Below are 19,045 nucleotides of genomic sequence, written 5' to 3'. Positions count from 1 at the left end.
TTTACGCGTCGCTGTCAAAATACAGCGCGTAAAATGACGGCTTGTCAAAAGAAGTGCAGGACACTTCTTGGGACGTTTTTGGAGCAGTTTTCTCATAGACTCTATTGAAAACCGCTCCAAAAACATCCGTAAGAAAACGCAGCGAAAAAAGCGAGTTGCTCAAAAAACTTCTGAAAATCAGGAGCTGTTTTCCCTTGAAAACCGCTCTGTATTTTCAGACGTATTTTGTTAATCGTGTGAACATACCCTAAGGTGATCTTGTGGGGTGTTCCCGGGATGTAGTGGTTATTACCTACCAAAAGTGGTCCAAGTAAATATTAGGAAAGAGGTTTTACTGTTCTGGCTGAAACGGGTACATCATAAGTCTTAGGTCTCATATTAAAGAGGCTCTGTCACCACATTATACGTAATGTAGATAACAACAGTGTTTTTTTTATTTTGAAAAACGATAATTTTTGAGTAAGTTATGAGCAATTTTAGATTTATGCTAATTCGATTCTTAATGCCCAACTGGGCATTTTTTTACTTTTGACCAAGTGGGCGTTGTAAAGAGAAGTGTATGACGCTGACCAATCAGCGTCATATACTTCTCTCCATTCATGTCCATTTGTACTCCGCACAACATGATCTAGCTGTGCTGTCACATACACCCACATTAACTTTACTGATCACGTTGTGCTGAATACAAATGGACATGAATGGAGAGAAGTGTATGATGCTGATTGGTCAGCATCATACACTTCTCTTTACAACGCCCACTTGGTCAAAAGTTAAATGCCCAGTTGGGCATTAAGAAGCTAATTAGCATAAATATAACATTTCTCATAACGTGTTCAAAAATTATAGTTTTTCAAAATAAAAAACACTTATCTACATTACAGCTCCTATCAGTTTATAATCTGGTGGCAGAGCCTCTTTAAGATACAAAGTTATGTTCTAGTAGGAAAAGAACTGTAGCTGGTAAACCACAATGCTCATTATTTACACATACACATTTTAAAGCCCCATGCACACGAGCGTAGTTTTCATCCGTAATCATTTCTACAGTCCACGGACACCTTTTTCGTATATTTATGGATGTGTCCGGGCCGTAGAAATAATCCGTAAAAAAATCTAGAACGTGTTCTACTCCTTGTCCGCAATTGCAGCATGGACTCGCCCTTAGAAGTCTATGGGCGCTTCCAAAATTGCAGACACCTACGGCTGTGCATCCATATTTACGGACAGTAAAAACAATTATGGTCGTGTGCAAAAGGCCTTGCACATGCATACATGTAATCTATTGTTAATTCAGTTCGGATTCTTTTTTCCAACCAGAATAACGGCATACGCTGGTCTACAGGAAATCTGCGCTCCAAAACCAGGGGAAGTGTTTCTTGTGAACTCTGCTGCTGGTGCGGTTGGCACAATAGTTGGGCAAATTGCTAAAATCAAGGTAAATTACAGTACTGGTATACACACTTTTTTACCCATCTCACTGTAAATTAATACAGTGGATTCAGGGATTATATGAATAGATGTCAAACACAATAGCTAAATGAATAGCAATGTGACTTTACCTAATATTATGCAAAATAAACCAGTTTATAGGTGTGTTTTCTCAAGGCACCCTCCATGACCGCATGACAGGAGGTAAGACTCCGCCTCTAATATGGCCAGGAAAAAGCACAAGAGGTTAAATAGCCCCACCCCACCGTTCATCCGTTCAGTGTTTTTTCCTGTCCCTATCGGGCAACAAGAGGATACTACTGTCTCTGGGCTGGTGGCAGGGAAGGCTAGTAATAAATGGATCCACCAGGCAGCGGGGGTTTGGTCCTACCTACTCCTTTTTGCTTCTCCCGTTCCCTTCTGGGTCCAGGATCTACGACAACCCCTCCTGCACCATTCTGGTAAAGCTGGGGTTGATACTGGCTGCAATCCTCTCCGGAGCTCCCTAGCCATGCTACTTCCACAGGGGAAGTAGTGTTGACTCCTTTAGGCATAGCGTGCGCTCCACTGTGAGACGCACGCCGGCATCGTCCCTTTCGGTCGGCGTCACGACGCACTTCCAGTTTAGCGGCAATGCTCCTTAAAAAAGATGGCGGCGCCCACCCCTAGCGTCAGTCAAGATCCACGTGGAATCTCCTTTCCCAGAAATGAGAGAAGGGTTAAAGGCCTATAGGAAGTAAAGCAAATCTCCCTCCATAAAGGTCTCCTGTACAGTGTGTTCCTTCTCAGGTAGGATCTCTGCTACTGACAACTGTGTTTGGGATTGTGAAGTTTTTCCTTGAGATGAATAATCCAACCCTCAAATCCGGTTCTTCTGAGCCTTGTGTGGCCTCTGGATCTGTAAGTTTGATCAAGGGAAGGGGGTGAGATCTGTTTTACTTACAACACGCCGGCTTAATCCTGTTAGCTTGTCTATTTCTTGTGTATAGGCGGAAAATGGAGTCCCCTTCAAAGCCTAAAAAAGAAACCCAGTTTTGTTGATGTGCTATTTGCACTCAAAAAATGTATCTTCAAATAAGAATTCATGTCAAATGTGTATAGAAAAAGTTAGCAGGGATGAGTAGCCATCTTTACTGGAGGAAATTAAAGGGATGGTCAAACAGAAGATACAATCCTCTCTGACATCCTTTTCTTGAGCATACCTCCCAACTGACCCCCCCCCCCCCCCACCTAAAAAAACGAAAGAGAATGGTGGAATAGGATTCCGGTTCTGAAGGTGGCAGTTATATTCCCTCGGTATCAGGTGTACTAGAGGATGGAGAGATTGCATCTATGATGTACGGAAAGAAGAAATATATATTCTTTCTCATCTGAATTTATGGTCTAACTGCTAGGGGCAGTGAGAAGTACAATGGGGGTGGAAGAAGTCCAAGAATCATGCTCTGTCCAAGATGAGTTTGCGGGCCTAAGAACTCAGAGAAAACCAGTATTTCCTAAACCTAAAAACCTCGAAGTACTATTTGAGGATGAATGGAAATTTCCAGTGAAACGGATCTCCATACCTCATGAAATTAGAGAGATTCCCCCTGGACGAAGAGGAAAGAAAATACTGGTCTGAAATCTCAAAAATTTATATTCAGGTGGCAAAGGTGGGAAAAAATACTATTCTCCCATTTGAGGATTCTTCCCAACTAAAAGAACCGTTAGACAGGAAGGCTGACAGTCTTCTCAAAATCCTGGGAAGCTACATCATCTTTAGTACAGATGAATATCGGTGCCACCTGTGTAGCCAGATCTCTGTTTAGATGGCTCAATCAACTTGAGGTTCACATCAGAGAGGGCACTCCTAGATAGGACATTATTGCATCAGTCCCCCTTCTCTCCAAAGCCACAATTTTATTTTTATTTTTTGGCATATGCCTCAGCAGAAGCCATAAAAAGTCCTTCTAGAGCTAGCGTACTCTCCAACACCACAAGAAGAGCCCTGTGACTCAAAATGTGGTCTAGGGATCTACTGTCCAAAAACAAACTCTGCGCTATACCCTTTCAAGGAGAATGTGTTGGGTCCAGATCAGATCTAGATGCCATTTTAGAGAATGTATTCGATAAAAAGAAAACCCTTCCCGAATCTAGAGTTCCAAAAATGAAAACGTTTTTTCCAGTACATCCCTCATGACAGCACTACAGGAGCACCTTCATGTAGAATAATTTTTGTAGGCCGTGTGACAGATGTCTGAAGAGTAAGGGATGGGAGATGGGTTATGACTAATTTGTTTGGGGAGTAGGAGGAGAAATCTATTTTGAGCCCTTCTAATATGGAATTCAGGATCCATTTGTTGGAAGAGATATTTTCCCATTGTGGAAAAAAAAAAAAAAAAGTGCAATTCTGCCTCCTACTTCCCAGTTGTCATTGTCTATCTTGGTTAGGTCTGTTCTGGTTAAGGAGGATATTCCTTCCTCTACTCCCTTTGGGGTAGATCCATCTGCCTGATTTACCTTTTCCCCTGTAGGATTGTTGTTGATTAAGAAAGGGGTGAAAATAGCAATTAGACCTACCGGTAATTGTATTTCCAGGAATCCATCATGACAGCACTACAGGAGGTTGCCCTCTTGACCTCTGTAGGGACAGGAAGACAGAGAGGTTAAAAGGCCCCTCCCACCACCCACTTGCCAGTGTTCTTCCTGTCCCCACAAGGGTCAGGAGCAGAGAGCGTCGCTCCTGTATTAGTGCAGGAAAGAAACTCGGGCAGGGGGCAAGATCGGGGGGTCCGTGCACTCCCCCTTCTCTTCCCCCTAAAGCCCAGGCTAACACCCCTCATACGACGGGTCCCTTAGCTCCCTCCCTAAGACACCTACCGGAGGAATCCTAGGCAGGGTTCTGGTAGTGTGTGGGGGCTGGGGTTTCCCAAGCAGGCTTCGGCCGGACCGCGGACCAGGCGGGGACCGGCAGCTCCATAGGCATGGACGCACCGGCAGGGATCCTCGCTGCACCGCATAGCAAGCCTTAGCGCCGGCTATGGCGGCTGCACTCCAGGTACACGCTGGATGAATAGCCGACCGGATATGACGTCGGTCTACTTCCGGTCCGCGGCCATCTTGGAAGGCGGGAAATTCAAAACGCCCGCATTTAAAGGGACACGCACAGGTATGTAGTTAGAGCTAATAACTCTAACTTGGATCTATTTTTTGTGGTTTGCATATTGCATTGCCTGTTACCTGTCGCGATATGGAACTTCCTCGTCCTGATGGAACTCCAGATATGTCCCAGGGTCACGTGAGTCTCACCCTTGGGGAAGGGTATGACCCCTTATGTATGTACACCATACTTTACCTACCTTCTGTTTTCTCTAGGAAAAAGATTTCTCTCAGAGACAAACTGATAAAAAGAAGGTTAAAAAATGTGCGACTTGTGCAAAAAAATTGCCAGAGTCCCATAAAAAACAATTGTGTCAGGATTGTATTGCCAAAATACTAAAGGAGGAACAACCAACGTTCATGTCCGAACTTAGGACTATGATTCGTGAGGAAGTGGGTCAGTCAGTAGCCTCCCTCGCCCCTCCGCAAGAAACTCCCTCACACTCCCGGGCAAAAAGACCACGGATTGAAGTGGATCAAAAATATTGGCCTCCTTCTCAGGGGTCGGACTCTGAACAGGAGTGCTATTACCTATCGGAAGATGAGTTAGAAGAAAGAGACGAACTCTTACCTTCAACTCCTTCCACTCAAGAGAAAAAAAATTTCTTCTCTTCCGAGATGTCTGATACCTTAATTCAAGCAATACAGGAAACTATGGATATTCCCGAAGTGGACCAACCACATACCATCCAGGATGAGATGTTTGGAGGTCTAACGGGAAAGAAAACAAGGGTTTTTCCGGTAAACTAAAATCTTAAGAGAATGGTGACAACTGAATGGGAAGATTCAGAAAAAAGGCTCTTCATTTCAAGAGATTTTAAGAACAGACTTCTCTTTGATCCAGAGGATACTAAGCCTTGGGATGGAATCCCAAAAGTAGATGTCCCAGTCGCCAGGGTTGCTAAAAAAAACGCAATCCCCTTTGAAGATTCCTCTCAGTTGAGGGACGCCATGGACCGAAAGGCAGACGGACTACTAAAAAGAGCGTGGGAATCTTCCTCTGCCTTGATCTCAACTAATATCATCAGTAGCAAGAGCAATGTTCATATGGCTAAACCAGCTAGAGACCCATCTGATGATGAAGACATCACGACAAGAGCTACTAGAATCTCTACCGTTACTAAAAATGGCAACCGGATTCTTGGTAGACGCTTCAGCAGAATCTATTAGATTTGCTGCCAGGAATGGGGCTCTCTCAAATGCTGCTAGAAGAGCATTATGGCTCAAAATGTGGTCAGGAGATACTAAGTCCAAAAACAAGTTGTGTTCTATCCCATTTACAGGGTCTCTGATGTTCGGTCCTCTCCTTGATAACATACTGGAGAGTGCAACAGATAGGAAAAAGGGGTTTCCTGAAGAGAAACCAAAAAATAACCCTCAATTTGGAAAATTTCCCAAAAGAGGGATCCTATTTCACAGAACTACAGCGGGAAAGGGAAGTCCGGTCGCTGGAGTTACCCCAAAGGGAAAAGGGGTCGAAGATATCTCCTTAACCCAAATAATTCATTCCAGCCCTCAAAGCAATGACGCCAAGAGTGTGGGGGGAAGACTCCTACAATTTTATCCCGAATGGTCGAGAATAACGCAGAACCCCTGGGTTCTAAAGATAATAGAAGAAGGATACAAAATAGAATTTTCCTCCAGAGAAATTCCTAGTAACCCAGTACCAAGCAAAAGATCTTCATCAGATACTTACCCAGGACGTCCAGAAACTACTCAGATTGAGAGCCATTTCCCCAGTTCCCCACAACGAGATATGCAAGGGCCACTATTCGAAAATCTTCTTGGTCAAAAAACAAAACGGTTCCTACAGGACAATAATCAACCTGACGTTCCTAAACAAATGGGTGAATTATCGGAAATTCAAGATTGAGTCTATCAGATCGACTATTCCTCTAATAAGGGAAGAGGCATCAATGTGTACGATTTAAAGGATGCGTATTATCACGTTCCTATCCACCCCGCGTACCAGAGATTCCTCAGATTCGCAATTCAGGACGGTCCTTCCATTCTCCACTTCCAGTTTGTCTGCCTCCCCTTCGGCCTTTCCTCCGCCCCCAGAATTTTGACAAAAATTATGGCAGAGATCATGGCATTCATAAGAAGTCAAGGTATAGTAATTATCCCATATCTAGACGACTTCTTGTTGACAGCAGATACTCCGGCTATCTTAGTCATCGGTCACAGGTTCTTTCCCTACTACAAGAATTGGGATGGATAATCAACTTTCAGAAATCGAGTCTTCCTCCCCAGAAACAGAAGGTCTTCTTAGGAGTACTGCTAGACTCCTCCCTTCAACATTCCTTCCTCCCAAGAGAGAAACAAATACTCCTACTGGCAGAAGTAAGAAAATTTTGGGGGAAAGACACCTGTTCCATAAGGGAATGTATGCGGATGTTGGGAATGATGACGTCTTGCATCCAATCTATTCCATGGAGCCAATTTCACTCCAGACCCTTACAGAATCTGATCTTGTCCCGGTGGGATCGAAAACAAAATTCCCTGAATTTAAAAATTTCAAATTTCCGAGACTGTGAAATCATCTCTCCTGTGGTGGCTCTGCACAAACAACATAGACAAGGGAGTCCCCTGGAGAACTTTTCCTTATGTAGTGATTACCACAGATGCCAGCAAACACGGCTGGGGGTCAGTAATCAAAGACCAACACTTTCAGGGCACATGGACTGGTCAAATGAAGACGATGTCTTCAAACTTCAAAGAACTAAGAGCTGTATGGGAGACACTTATAAAAGCTTCACCCACCATAAAAGGGAAGCATATAAGAATTTTATCGGACAACACGACAGCAGTGTCCTTTCTTCGCCATCAAGGGGGAACAAGACACACTCTTCTTCAGGGCCTCTCTGCACAAATTTTCAGTTGGGCAGAAGAAAACGTCAGTCACGGCAGTCCACCTAAAAGGCTCAGAGAACCTATCAGCAGATTTCCTGAGTCGGGAAAAAGTAGGCCCGGGAGAATGGTCCCTAAACAAGGAAGTCTTTCGGTCCCTAACCCGAAATTGGGGTTATCCACAAATAGACCTGTTTGCCACGAGGAAAAACACTCAAGTAGAGACATTCTTCTCCCTAAATCTCAGAGACAACCCATTGGGAGTAGATGCATTGTCCCAACCCTGGGACATGGATCTGGCCTATGCCTTTCTTCCGTTTCCTCCAATACCAATGGTATTAAGAAAAATCCAGGAAGATTTGACAAAGCTCATCATTATTCTTCCCTATTGGCCGAAAAGAAGTTGGTTTCCAATCGTACAATACCTAGCGTTGGAATATCCTATCATGCTCCCAGTCAAGGAGAATCTTCTCTCCCAGGGTCCCTTATTCTTCCAGGGAATAGAGACTCTGAAATTGTCAGCCTGGATCCTGAAAGGCAGATCTTGAGGAACCACGGTCTGTCAGACGAGGTAATTTCAACTATCTTATCAAGTCATAAAGAAGTTACCTCTAAAATCTATCAAAAGATTTGGAAGAAATTCTGTTCCTGGCATGGAATCCCAGGACCAGATCCCTTTTCTCCCAACATTGCAAAAATCCTAGATTTTTTACAATCGGGATTCAAAAAAGGACTTAGCCCTAGTACCTTTTTAAAGGTACAGATTTCAGCCTTAGGTAATTTTTTTAACACTCCTCTGGCTGAACATCGGTGGATCAGAAGATTCACCCAAGCGGTCTCTAAACTGAAACCTTCCCTAAAGAAATCAGTTCCTACCTGGGATTTGAATGTGGTGTTAACGACTCTTTGTGAGCCCCCCTTTGAGCCGCTCGACGAAATTAGTATGCATTTTTTAACTCTAAAAGCTGCATTCTTAGTCGCTATTACTTCAGCAAGAAGGATTGGAGAAATCCAATCTCTGTCAATCATAGAACCGTACCTAAAAGTACAAGAGGATAAGATCATCCTAAAGCTGGATCCCTCATTTATTCCAAAGGTATCTACCGCTTTCCATAGAGAACAAGAAATAATTCTACCTTCCTTTTATCCAGATCCAAAAGACCAACAAGAAGAAAAATTCCATTGCCTGGATGTCAGGCGAACAATTCTTCAGTATCTGGATAGAACCTCCTCCTGGAGACAAGATAAAAATCTATTTGTCCTATTTGGGGGAAAGAATAGAGGAAAGAAAGCCTCAAAAGGCTCTCTAGCGAGATGGGTAAAAACCACCATACAAGAAGCCTACAAGTCCCAAGGACTATCTGCCCCACAAGGCATCAGAGCCCATTCAACGAGGGCAGTTTCGGCATCCTGGGCAGAAAGAAGAGAAGCCTCTATGGACCAAATCTGCAGAGCTGCCACTTGGTCAAGCCATCATACGTTTTACAATCATTATAGACTCGATGTGCTGTCCGATACGGATTTAAGTTTTGGACGGAAAGTCCTCCAATCCATAGTCCCGCCCTGAGCATTATAATCTGGTATTGCTCCTGTAGTGCTGTCATGAGGGATGTACTGGAAAATAGCAATTAGACCTACCGGTAATTGTATTTCCAGGAATCCATCATGACAGCACCATTATATTCCCTCCCTTATTGAATTCTGATTTGTGCATTTAACATGTCAGTTATTGTCCCTAGAAATAAAATAGGGTTGCATCCATCCTGGTGTAGTAATTGAAAAACACTGGCAAGTGGGTGGTGGGAGGGGCCTTTTAACCTCTCTGTCTTCCTGTCCCTACAGAGGTCAAGAGGGCAACCTCCTGTAGTGCTGTCATGATGGATTCCTGGAAATACAATTACCGGTAGGTCTAATTGCTATTTTCACCCCTTTCTTAATCAACAACAATCCTACAGGGGAAAAGGTAAATCAGGCAGATGGATCTACCCCAAAGGGAGTAGAGGAAGGAATATCCTCCTTAACCAGAACAGACCTAACCAAGATAGACAATGACAACTGGGAAGTAGGAGGCAGAATTGCACTTTTTTTTTTTTTTTTCCACAATGGGAAAATATCTCTTCCAACAAATGGATCCTGAATTCCATATTAGAAGGGCTCAAAATAGATTTCTCCTCCTACTCCCCAAACAAATTAGTCATAACCCATCTCCCATCCCTTACTCTTCAGACATCTGTCACACGGCCTACAAAAATTATTCTACATGAAGGTGATATCTCTAGTACCCATCAGGGAAAGAGGTCTCTGCCACTACTCGCACCTTTTCTTGGCCAGAAACCCAACGGGAAAGACCGAATAATCCTAAATCTGAAGTCATTGAACAAATTTGTGGTATACCACAAGTTCAAGATGGAGTCAGTCAACAACTCCACTGGTAGGGAAAGACTTCATGATGGCGACTCTAGATCTTCAGGATGCGTATTATCACATTCCAATACATCCGATATACAGAAAGTTCCTGAGGTTTGCAGTCCAACAGGGCCAAAAAAATTACCACTACCAGTTCAATGCACTCCCATTCGAAATCTCCTCTGCACCTATAATTTTTACCAATGTAATGGCAGAAGTGGTGGCCTATCTCAGGAATTTAGAGATAAACGTCAATTCCATATCTAGACTATCTTCTTCTAATAGCACCTTTATTCTCAAATACTTATAAGTCACATACATCTTGCCTATCAAGCACTCCAGGACTTAGGCTGGTTTATCAACAGGGAAAAATCCAACTTGACTCCAGAGAGACAAAAGATATTCCTGGGAATCTTGTTGGACTCTGACAAACAAATGTTGTTTTTGCCACAAGACAAAAAATTATCCCTGAAAGTAAGAATTTTCAACTTCAGGGGTCAAGACAAGTCTCCATAAGAGAGGCAATGTCGATATTGGGATTAATGGCCTCATGCACTCAGACGGTTCCCTGGTCTCTCACTCATTTCAGAAATCTCCAGGCCCTGATCCTGTCAAAATAGAACAAATCCTCCCTAACGCTGGACAAGTAAATACTCCTCACAGGTTCCGTAAAAAGTTCCCTTATCTGGTGGCTGAACCCCAGGAACCTGGACAAAGTAGTAGTTTGGCATCCCTCTCCCATAATTTCAGTGACAGACGCAAGCAAATTAGAATGGGGTGCAGTGGAACATTCCAGGATACATGGTCTCAGAAACTAAGCCTTCACTCCTCAAATTTTCTAGAATTTAGAGCTGTATTAGAAGCCCTAAGGTCAGCAGAACATCTAGACAGAGGCTCACACATGAGTATATTCAGACCCCATAACTACGGTGGCATATCTGAGACACTAGGGAGGCACAATACAGAGAAATCTCCAACTCTTGGCCTCACAAATCTCCTACTGGGCAGAACCAAGACTCGTCCATTTCAGCACTCCATCTAAAAGGGACTCTAAATACACAGGCAGACATTCTGAGCAGGAAAGCCGTAAATTCCAGAGTGGTGCCTGAATCAAAGGGTTTTTCTTCAGATTACCAGCAGGTGGGTTGTTCCGGAAGTAGATCTATTTGCCAACCAGGGAAACCCCAAAACTCATTCTTTTCTCTAAACCCCAAAGAAAAATCCATAGGGGTAGACTCACTAGCTCACAAATGATCGTTCAGTCTAGCATATGCTTTCCTTCCTATCTATCCCCTTGATTCCACAGGTTTTACAGAAACTCAGGCTAGAGAAAACCAGTCTTATTTTGATCCCTCTATGGCCAAAAAGGGCCTGGTTTCATCTCCTAAACAATTGAAAGATAACAGATCCTTTTGATTCTACCATCACTCCTGGATCTTCTCTATCAGGGGCCAATCCTACACTCAGAGCCACAAAAATTTCACTTAGCAGCCTGGCTTCTGAGGGCCTGATACTGAAAGCCAAATGATTGTCAGGCAGTCATAAAAACCCTACAAAACGTGGGGAAAATGGCACTAATGCCATTTATGGGAAGGTCTGGAAGAAATATCCTGGTGTGGCGATTCCTTTCCTGATGTTCATCATCCTAATATTGCACGGACTTTCTGCAATCAGGCCTTGAAAAAGGACTAAAACCTAGCACCTTAAAAATTTCAAGTATCCGCTATGAGTATTTTTTTTTTATCAAGATCTGGCCTCCCATAGATGGATAAAAAGATTCTTTGCGGCAGCATCTAGATTATCTCCCAGACCTTCTGTATTTCTTCCTCCTTGGGATTTAAACATAGTATTGAGAGTTTTGATGTGATCTCCCTTTGAACCTATAGCTTCCTGTAACATAAATCATCTCTCTAGGAAGGCAGCCTTTTTGGTAGCTATATCCACAGCTAGAAGGGTAGGAGAAATTCAGGCCCTCACTATTGGGGATCCCTTTCTTAGAATCCTAGATGATAAGATTATTTTCCATCCAGATCCCACCTTCTTTCCCAAGGTAATGTCAAACTTCCACATGTCCCAAGATGTAGTTCTTCCTTCATTTTTGTTAGTTGGATTTTGACAAAATGAAGGCAGAGTTTCACACACTGGATGTCTGCAGGATTATCCTATCTGGTCATCTATTCCCACTTTTACAAAACATTCCAGATTAAATCTGTTTTCCAGCAAGGATCTTTTCTTTGGTAGGAAAGTTCTCCAAACTGTAGTCGTCCGTCCGTCCCCCCTAAACCAATTATTATTTGGGAATTTTCCTGTGGTACTGTCGTGGAAGGTGCCTTGAGAAAATAGAATTAGACTTACTCTGTAATTCAGTTTCTAGTAAACCCTCCATGACAGCACCCTTATGTCCCCCCTTATTAACGTTAATTAAACATTATTTACACATATTTATAAGTAATAGATATGTAAAGTTACTAGACGTGGTTAGTAGAACTACACTGAGGAGGCTGGGGCTATTTAACGTCTTGTGCTTTTTCCTGTCCATATTAGGGGTGGGGTCTTACCTCCTGTGGTGCTGTCATGGAGGGTTTACTAGAAACCGAACAACCGGTAAGTCTTATTCAATTTTTAAAAAATTTATTTTATCTTATGTGTACACTGCTTGTTCTCATCAGGGCTGTAAAGTGGTTGGATCTGCTGGTTCAGATCAGAAAGTTGCATACTTAAAGGAAATTGGTTTTGATGAAGCATTTAACTACAAGACGGTGAGCTCTTTGGATGAAGCACTGAAGGAAGCCTCTTCTGAAGGCTACGACTGCTATTTTGAGAATGTAAGTGGTTTATAATCGGTACCGTCTAGTCGTTTTCTACTCCTGGCGACTATGGATAGTGATTCTACAAAATGTCCTATCTTCTGTTTTGAGTCTTCAGTCCTTTCAGGGGCAAGTTCATAATGCCTGTGATTTTATGCAACCACCTTGTTCCTTGTTCTCTTCTTCTTTTCCCTTTAACTTTTCCAAGCGAATTTTAGTCCTCTGATGATTTGTCCAATATAAGACTACTTCAGTCTGGACAATCGTGCTACAAGTTCGAGCTTAAGCCTGATCTGGTTGTTGATCCATCTGTTTTGTTTTCTTTCTATTAATACTTTTAGGACCAGACCAACACCAGAGTTCAAAGGGATCAATAAGTTTCCTATCCCACTTCTTCATTGTCCAGCTTTCACATCCATAGAAAGCCACAGAAAATACCAGTTTTATTTTATTTGAAATAAATCTGAAGTGGAAGGAAACTGTAGAAACTTCAAACGGGCTCTTTGTAACCACAAAAAGATCATGCCTGCTTACTCATTGCTATTCATTAATAATAGTTACAGTAATTGAGGGGGGAGGTACGGGACTACCTACAACTTCTCTCTTCCTCTTAACCCAGAATGGGCCCTATTTAATATATGGATGTCTGAGGGTGACCATGTCTAAACAAACGCGACACTCTTTATGCTTATGGGTGGCAGCTGTGAAAATAGTATATTGCAGCATTGGTTGAACCCCGTATTGCCACCATTATCTTTAATTCAGGCGAAATGTAAAATTTTTGTTCAAGATGGATTGGCTAAATGCTCTCATTGACAAAGAAAAATTTACGGAGCGTTTCTTCGAGGCATGGTCTCCATTTATAACTACTCTCCCGCTCAATGTAAGACAGAATCTGGTCCCAATTTGAACAGACTAAGAATTTCCTCAAGAAACTAGTTGAAGGCCGAACATCTGTTTCTATCTCTAGCTGAGCTGATGTTGGGGATTATACTACTTCCCAAACTATAATTATGGCAGATATCCTTGATGCACATGGTGGAGGGGGGGGGGGGGTGCTATTGTTCGTGTTAATACCTTTTTATTTAATATTTCATGAAACTTCTAAATATGACAGAGTACTTCTTGTTGTTGTATTGACGCAATGGGCGTGCATGTTTTCTTGGTTTCATCATAAGACCGTTTTAAAAAATATATAATAGGTACAGTACACACACATTATTATATATTTTTTGTTTTATATATATATCTCTACCAAATAAGCTGTACTGATGCATTCTAGAGTACTGTATAAAGAATGTTAGAAGAAAAAAAATTCCTCAGCACATCCATAGAATATAAAGTATAACCAGAGCTTTATTGGGTCATCTTTAAAAAATCCATAGAGGACTCGGGCACAGCTTACACGTTTGTTTCGAACAGAAATGTTCTTACTCATAACATTCTATGAGTAAGCTGCTCTTATACTTTATATTCTACGGATGTGCTGAGGAATCTTCTTTTGTCTAACATTAAGTTTCTTTCCTGCCTGCAAGACCCCTTCCAATTGCGCTCCATTGAGGAACTACAGATAACAGAATGAAGATTGAGTGAGCACACTCGTGGCTTTTTTGCCGCTTTATTTTTTTTCTCCTTCTAGTATTGACTGTATAAAGAACTTGGCTTAGAATAAGACTACGTGCAAAAATGAATTGTGGCATGCTCAGTTTGCTGCCGTATGTACAGACACAGCAATCTTTGACTTAGAGGCTCTGTCACCAGTTTAATACTTCCCTATAGCCTACCTAATCTAATAAATGCTTTGATGCAGGTAACTACTGTTTTTTGTTTTTTTTTAAAAACTTTTGTTAGTGCCAAAATTACGATGATTTTTACATACATGCAAATTTTTTGTAAAAGCCCAACTGGACGTTCTTTTTTTAGTTTTAACAAGTGGGTGTTTTAAAGAAAAGTGTATGACGCTGACAATCGGTACCATGCTCTTCTCTTCATTCATGCCCAGCCTTATTCACTGCCCAGCGTGATCTCGCAGGATCACGCTGTGTCGTCACACTCTCCCGCAGCTCCTGTGAAGGAACTGCGGGAGAGTGACGTCACAGCGTGATCCTGCGAAATCACGCTATGCTGTGAATAAAGCTAGGCATGAATGAAGAGAAGCGTATGGCACTGATTGGTCTGCGTCATACACTTTTTTTTCTTTACAACACCCACTTGGTAAAACAAAAAAGATTAGGTAGGATATGATATAGGCAAGTATTAAACTGGTGACCGAGCCTCTAACTTTTAACGTGTTAAATACAGTGGCAAGAAATGTAAACTTTGCTTTTCCAGTGGTTTTCAATACCATAAGTGGTAAGTTATCGCGCTACAGCACGTTATCAATCAATATAAGGATTGCTACATCTGTACTGAGACTTTTACTCCCTTGAAGTCTATTCTAGGTGAGAATAGCTTTGTACATACAAGTATATGGCCACAGCATGTCATTCATTACCATGAAGAAGAGAATGGCTGTCAAAATTAATATACAGTATAAAGTAGCTAGTGCAACAATATAATTGGAAATGATGGATCTAACCAAGAGCTAAACACTTGAAATACTCCGAATACTGAAACTGTTGCACAGTTAATGTAAGTATAAACTAACGTAGGGGTGGTACATTTTTGAATGCATGTATGTTCATACCAGATACATCCACATTTTCATATCTACATTAGGGATATAGCATCTGTATATTCCATAGAGACCTATAGAGTTGTACCGCTCTGTTTCTATGAAATTTTCCCTTCAACTGATGCCTTACTATTTAATTTTTATTAAGATCTCACAAAACACTACTATTAGAAAATATTACAAAACCGAATGTCTCATCTGGTGTTTTGCTATGTCTCTATATAACAACATAGGTTGGGGGAAAGTTCGCGGATGCAGCCCTACAGCAAATGAAAAACTTTGGAAGAATAGCTGTTTGTGGGTGCGTTTCAACGTACAATGATTCCATTCCTCAAAAAGGTGACTTGTTTTCAAATATGAGCTGCTAATTTTTGAATGATTACATTTTATATTATTTTTATAAAGTTTGAGTTTTTAATATAAAGAATATAAAAATTACTGTGATATTTTTACAATGTGTCCCAGTGGGACTCATGATGTCACCATGCCTACAGGGGTGATGCAACTTAAAGGGGTTCTCCGCTTTGGACAATAAATACTTTGTTAGAAGGGTCCCATGACAATTAGCTTTTCACAAAGCGTCCCCCTGCAGATCAGTGACCCCCAGAGATCAGCTGTAATCTGTGTGGAAACCTGGCAGTAAGTATTCAATTACCCTGCAGTGCCACCACAGGAGAAATAAAGTATTACACAGTGCCCATTCAAATAAATGAGGAGTCCGTGTAATGCAGGACAGGACAGGTCCTCCATAGTGAGAGATGTACTTTATAACAACTCTCCACTTTGGCTCGAGAGATGAGGATCCTGTACAGAGGACCCCCTCTATTTACTTTACCCTAGTAGGGTGTACAGAAATAGGTTTTCTAATCTAAATCAGACAATCCCTTTTACTGAGCAGTCCCATTAGGAAAAACTGATCCTTATACCCTATTAGGACATATAAAAATTAATTGAGGGGTTCTCCTGCTTGGGACATTCCTCTATTAGCCAGGCAAAGAGACACCAGAAATGCTTATCACTGGTGTGTCTGTATTTAGAAAGAGGGTTATTCGGATGAGAGAGTTGTCCAGAAGTAAAATATTCAGCCAACTGACCACCTGGGTGTCAATGTTGTGAATAAAACACAAAATTATTCATTTCACTGACTTCTTCAAAAGGCTGCAAAATTACATTATTTCAAATTACATAGACCAAGCATCCGTGTTTAACATAATAATATATTTTACGCACGGTTTATTTTCAGTAAGTAACTATTATAGTTTATTTCTAGGACCTTATATACAGCCGCTTATTCTCTTTAAACAATTGCGCATGGAAGGATTTCTTGTGACCCAATATGAAAATAAACCGATCTATAAAGAAGCACAGAAGCAGCTCTTGGACTGGATCTTAGAGGTATGAATATTTTAAATTCCTAGAGTGCAAACATTGACAATTATACTTGCTATAGGTAAGGTCCTTTGTATGTAAGATATTAGAGGTACGTATCATTACCTTATTTCTAATTCCATACCTAACCTTTTACTGTACACCTGGGGACCAAAAGGGCAGACTATCATTAGCTGCAGAATGTTTCACCATTTCTTGCATAACACTTAATAATACAATTAATAATAATTCTCTAAAACCGGACTACCCTTATTAAAGGGTTATTCCCATCTTATAAAGTGATGGCATATCGCTTAATATTGACATTACTATGATTGGTTGGGGTCTGCTTTAGTGCCGAGTCCCCATATAAATTTGCCCTGCACAACAGCACTCCACCAACCTGTCTAGGGAAGGACTGCAGTTCTCTGCAGAGCTAATGGCCAGGACACCGATGTGCAGGGAAAAACATTGAATAGCTAAAGCAGTGCTGCAGATCCTTCCTTCTCAGGACTAGTAGTGTGCCAGAGGTCAGATCCCCATGATCAAGCATTAAGCCATCACATTATTTAAGATAGCAATACCCGTTTAAATAAGGCTGCTCTTAATGATCAGGGGATTTAAAACATTGTCCCCATGCCAAAATATTTAAAGGGGTCGTCCGAGTTTAAAGGGAACCTCTGAAGAGGAAAATGCAGTCCGATCTGCAGGCAGTATGTTATAGAGCAAGAGGAGCTGAGCAGATTGACAGTATACTTGTAATTTATAGAAACCTCAACTCATTCTGGGCTTGAGTCCAATGGGCGGTCCTAATTGGTGATTTGACCGCCTTTCCTGTATGAGTGTGCATACATAGATAACTGTCAATCACTGAGGACCGCCCACTGGACTCTTAAGCCCAGAATGAGTAGAGGTTTAGATCAATAAATTACAAGAATACGGTCAATCTGCTTGGCTCCTCATGCGCTATAACATACTGCCTGCAGATCGGACGGCATTTTCAACATGACCGGTTCCATTTAAGAAATAAAATAGCCTGCTGGATATGTTCTAAAATAAAAGAAGCAATACTCACCTGTTAAATCCCTCGCTGCTCCAGCGCCAATATGCTCTGGTGGTTTCACTGTCTTTTTTTTTTTTTTTGGGTTAGCAATCAGTCAGTGGTGATACTAGCTTGTACAGCAAATCACAGCTAAAGCCAGTGATTGGCTGCGTGGCGGTACAGCACGTCATCCGTGCAGGACAAGTAAACAAAGACCATAGAGTGACACTGGAATAGCAGGGGGATTAAGTATTGGTTTCTGTGTTTTTGTTTTCTTACATATACAGCCTTTTTTAAAATTTCTTAAGATATTGGGAAAACCCCTTTTTAAGAAAAAAACTAATATGAATCTTGTTGTGTTTTTTTAAATAAAACTGGAATTGTGCATTTTCAGTCAAATGCTTGGCCCTGAAAGCCAATTGAGGAAGAACACCAGCAAAATAACCATATAAAAAAAATCATAGTGGACATTCTTTTTGTATGAGGTGTCCCTCCATAGTCTGATACTGTCAGCATGGATTAGACCGTGACAGACTATGTAGGTACATGCCCAATTGACAAGTGAAATGGTAGTGCCCAATTGTTAATTTATTAATACATTTCCAGGAATAATAACAGAGGAACGGCAAAATGCAGAGTTCTACGTTTTTTTTTTGTATTTTTTTAAATCCCAGTAGGTGTGTGTGTTACTTAGTGCTATTTATAATGACTGGAGTTCATGCCGTTTCAAGAAGTTATATTGCAGCTTCTCATTTCTGCTTAAACGATAACACATGCAATTCTAATCTTTTATGACAGGGTAAGGTGAAATATCATGAACACATCACCAATGGTTTTGAGAACATGCCGGCTGGATTCATTGGAATGCTCAATGGAGAGAACACTGGGAAAGCAATTATAAAAGCTTAAACTAGGAGAAGAATACTTCAGTTTTGTATTCATGTATACGTGAGGTGCCCTCCAGCAGATCCTAGTCTTAAATAAAATTTACATTTCTTAATATCTGTTTTTGACCCTTGAAACCATTTTGTACCAGATATTAATCACTTCACTGCCATTTAAAGGGGTTTTTATTATTTAAAAGGAAAAGGACAAAATGTGCTCTATTAAAAAAAAAAAAAATGTTGTTAAAATGTAATTGTGGAGATGATGCATACATGGAAATATAAATGCAGCCAGAGGTCGCACTAAATATTTTCCAGCAGAGCAAAAATACTCCGCATTTTTGAAGAGTATTTTTAGCCAAGGAGGAGTATGTAATTTGCGGTAATTCAAATAATAATACATAGGGATACCTGGTGTTAACAACTCACTATTTCTACAGGGAAACATTAC

At 41.3% G+C, this 19,045-nt stretch overlaps 1 protein-coding gene across 1 annotated transcript in view; it reads left to right on the top strand.

Annotated features, from left to right (window-relative positions):
* LOC142651005 (prostaglandin reductase 1-like) overlaps positions 1 to 18,710 on the top strand; it is a 45,834-nt gene extending 27,124 nt beyond the window's left edge. Inside the window, exons 6-10 of the mRNA XM_075825655.1 lie at positions 1,318 to 1,435; positions 12,489 to 12,644; positions 15,534 to 15,639; positions 16,571 to 16,695; positions 18,509 to 18,710. Coding sequence (XP_075681770.1) covers positions 1,318 to 1,435; positions 12,489 to 12,644; positions 15,534 to 15,639; positions 16,571 to 16,695; positions 18,509 to 18,619 — 616 coding nt within the window. The 3' untranslated portion in view covers positions 18,620 to 18,710. The remainder of the gene's footprint in view (positions 1 to 1,317; positions 1,436 to 12,488; positions 12,645 to 15,533; positions 15,640 to 16,570; positions 16,696 to 18,508) is intronic.
* Positions 18,711 to 19,045: the final 335 nt, after the last annotated feature.

This window comes from Rhinoderma darwinii, chromosome 1 (assembly GCF_050947455.1).
Source record: "Rhinoderma darwinii isolate aRhiDar2 chromosome 1, aRhiDar2.hap1, whole genome shotgun sequence".
Lineage (NCBI taxonomy): Eukaryota > Metazoa > Chordata > Amphibia > Anura > Rhinodermatidae > Rhinoderma > Rhinoderma darwinii.
Note: the sequence above shows the minus strand (reverse complement) of the source record. Positions and strands in the feature narration are given on the sequence as shown.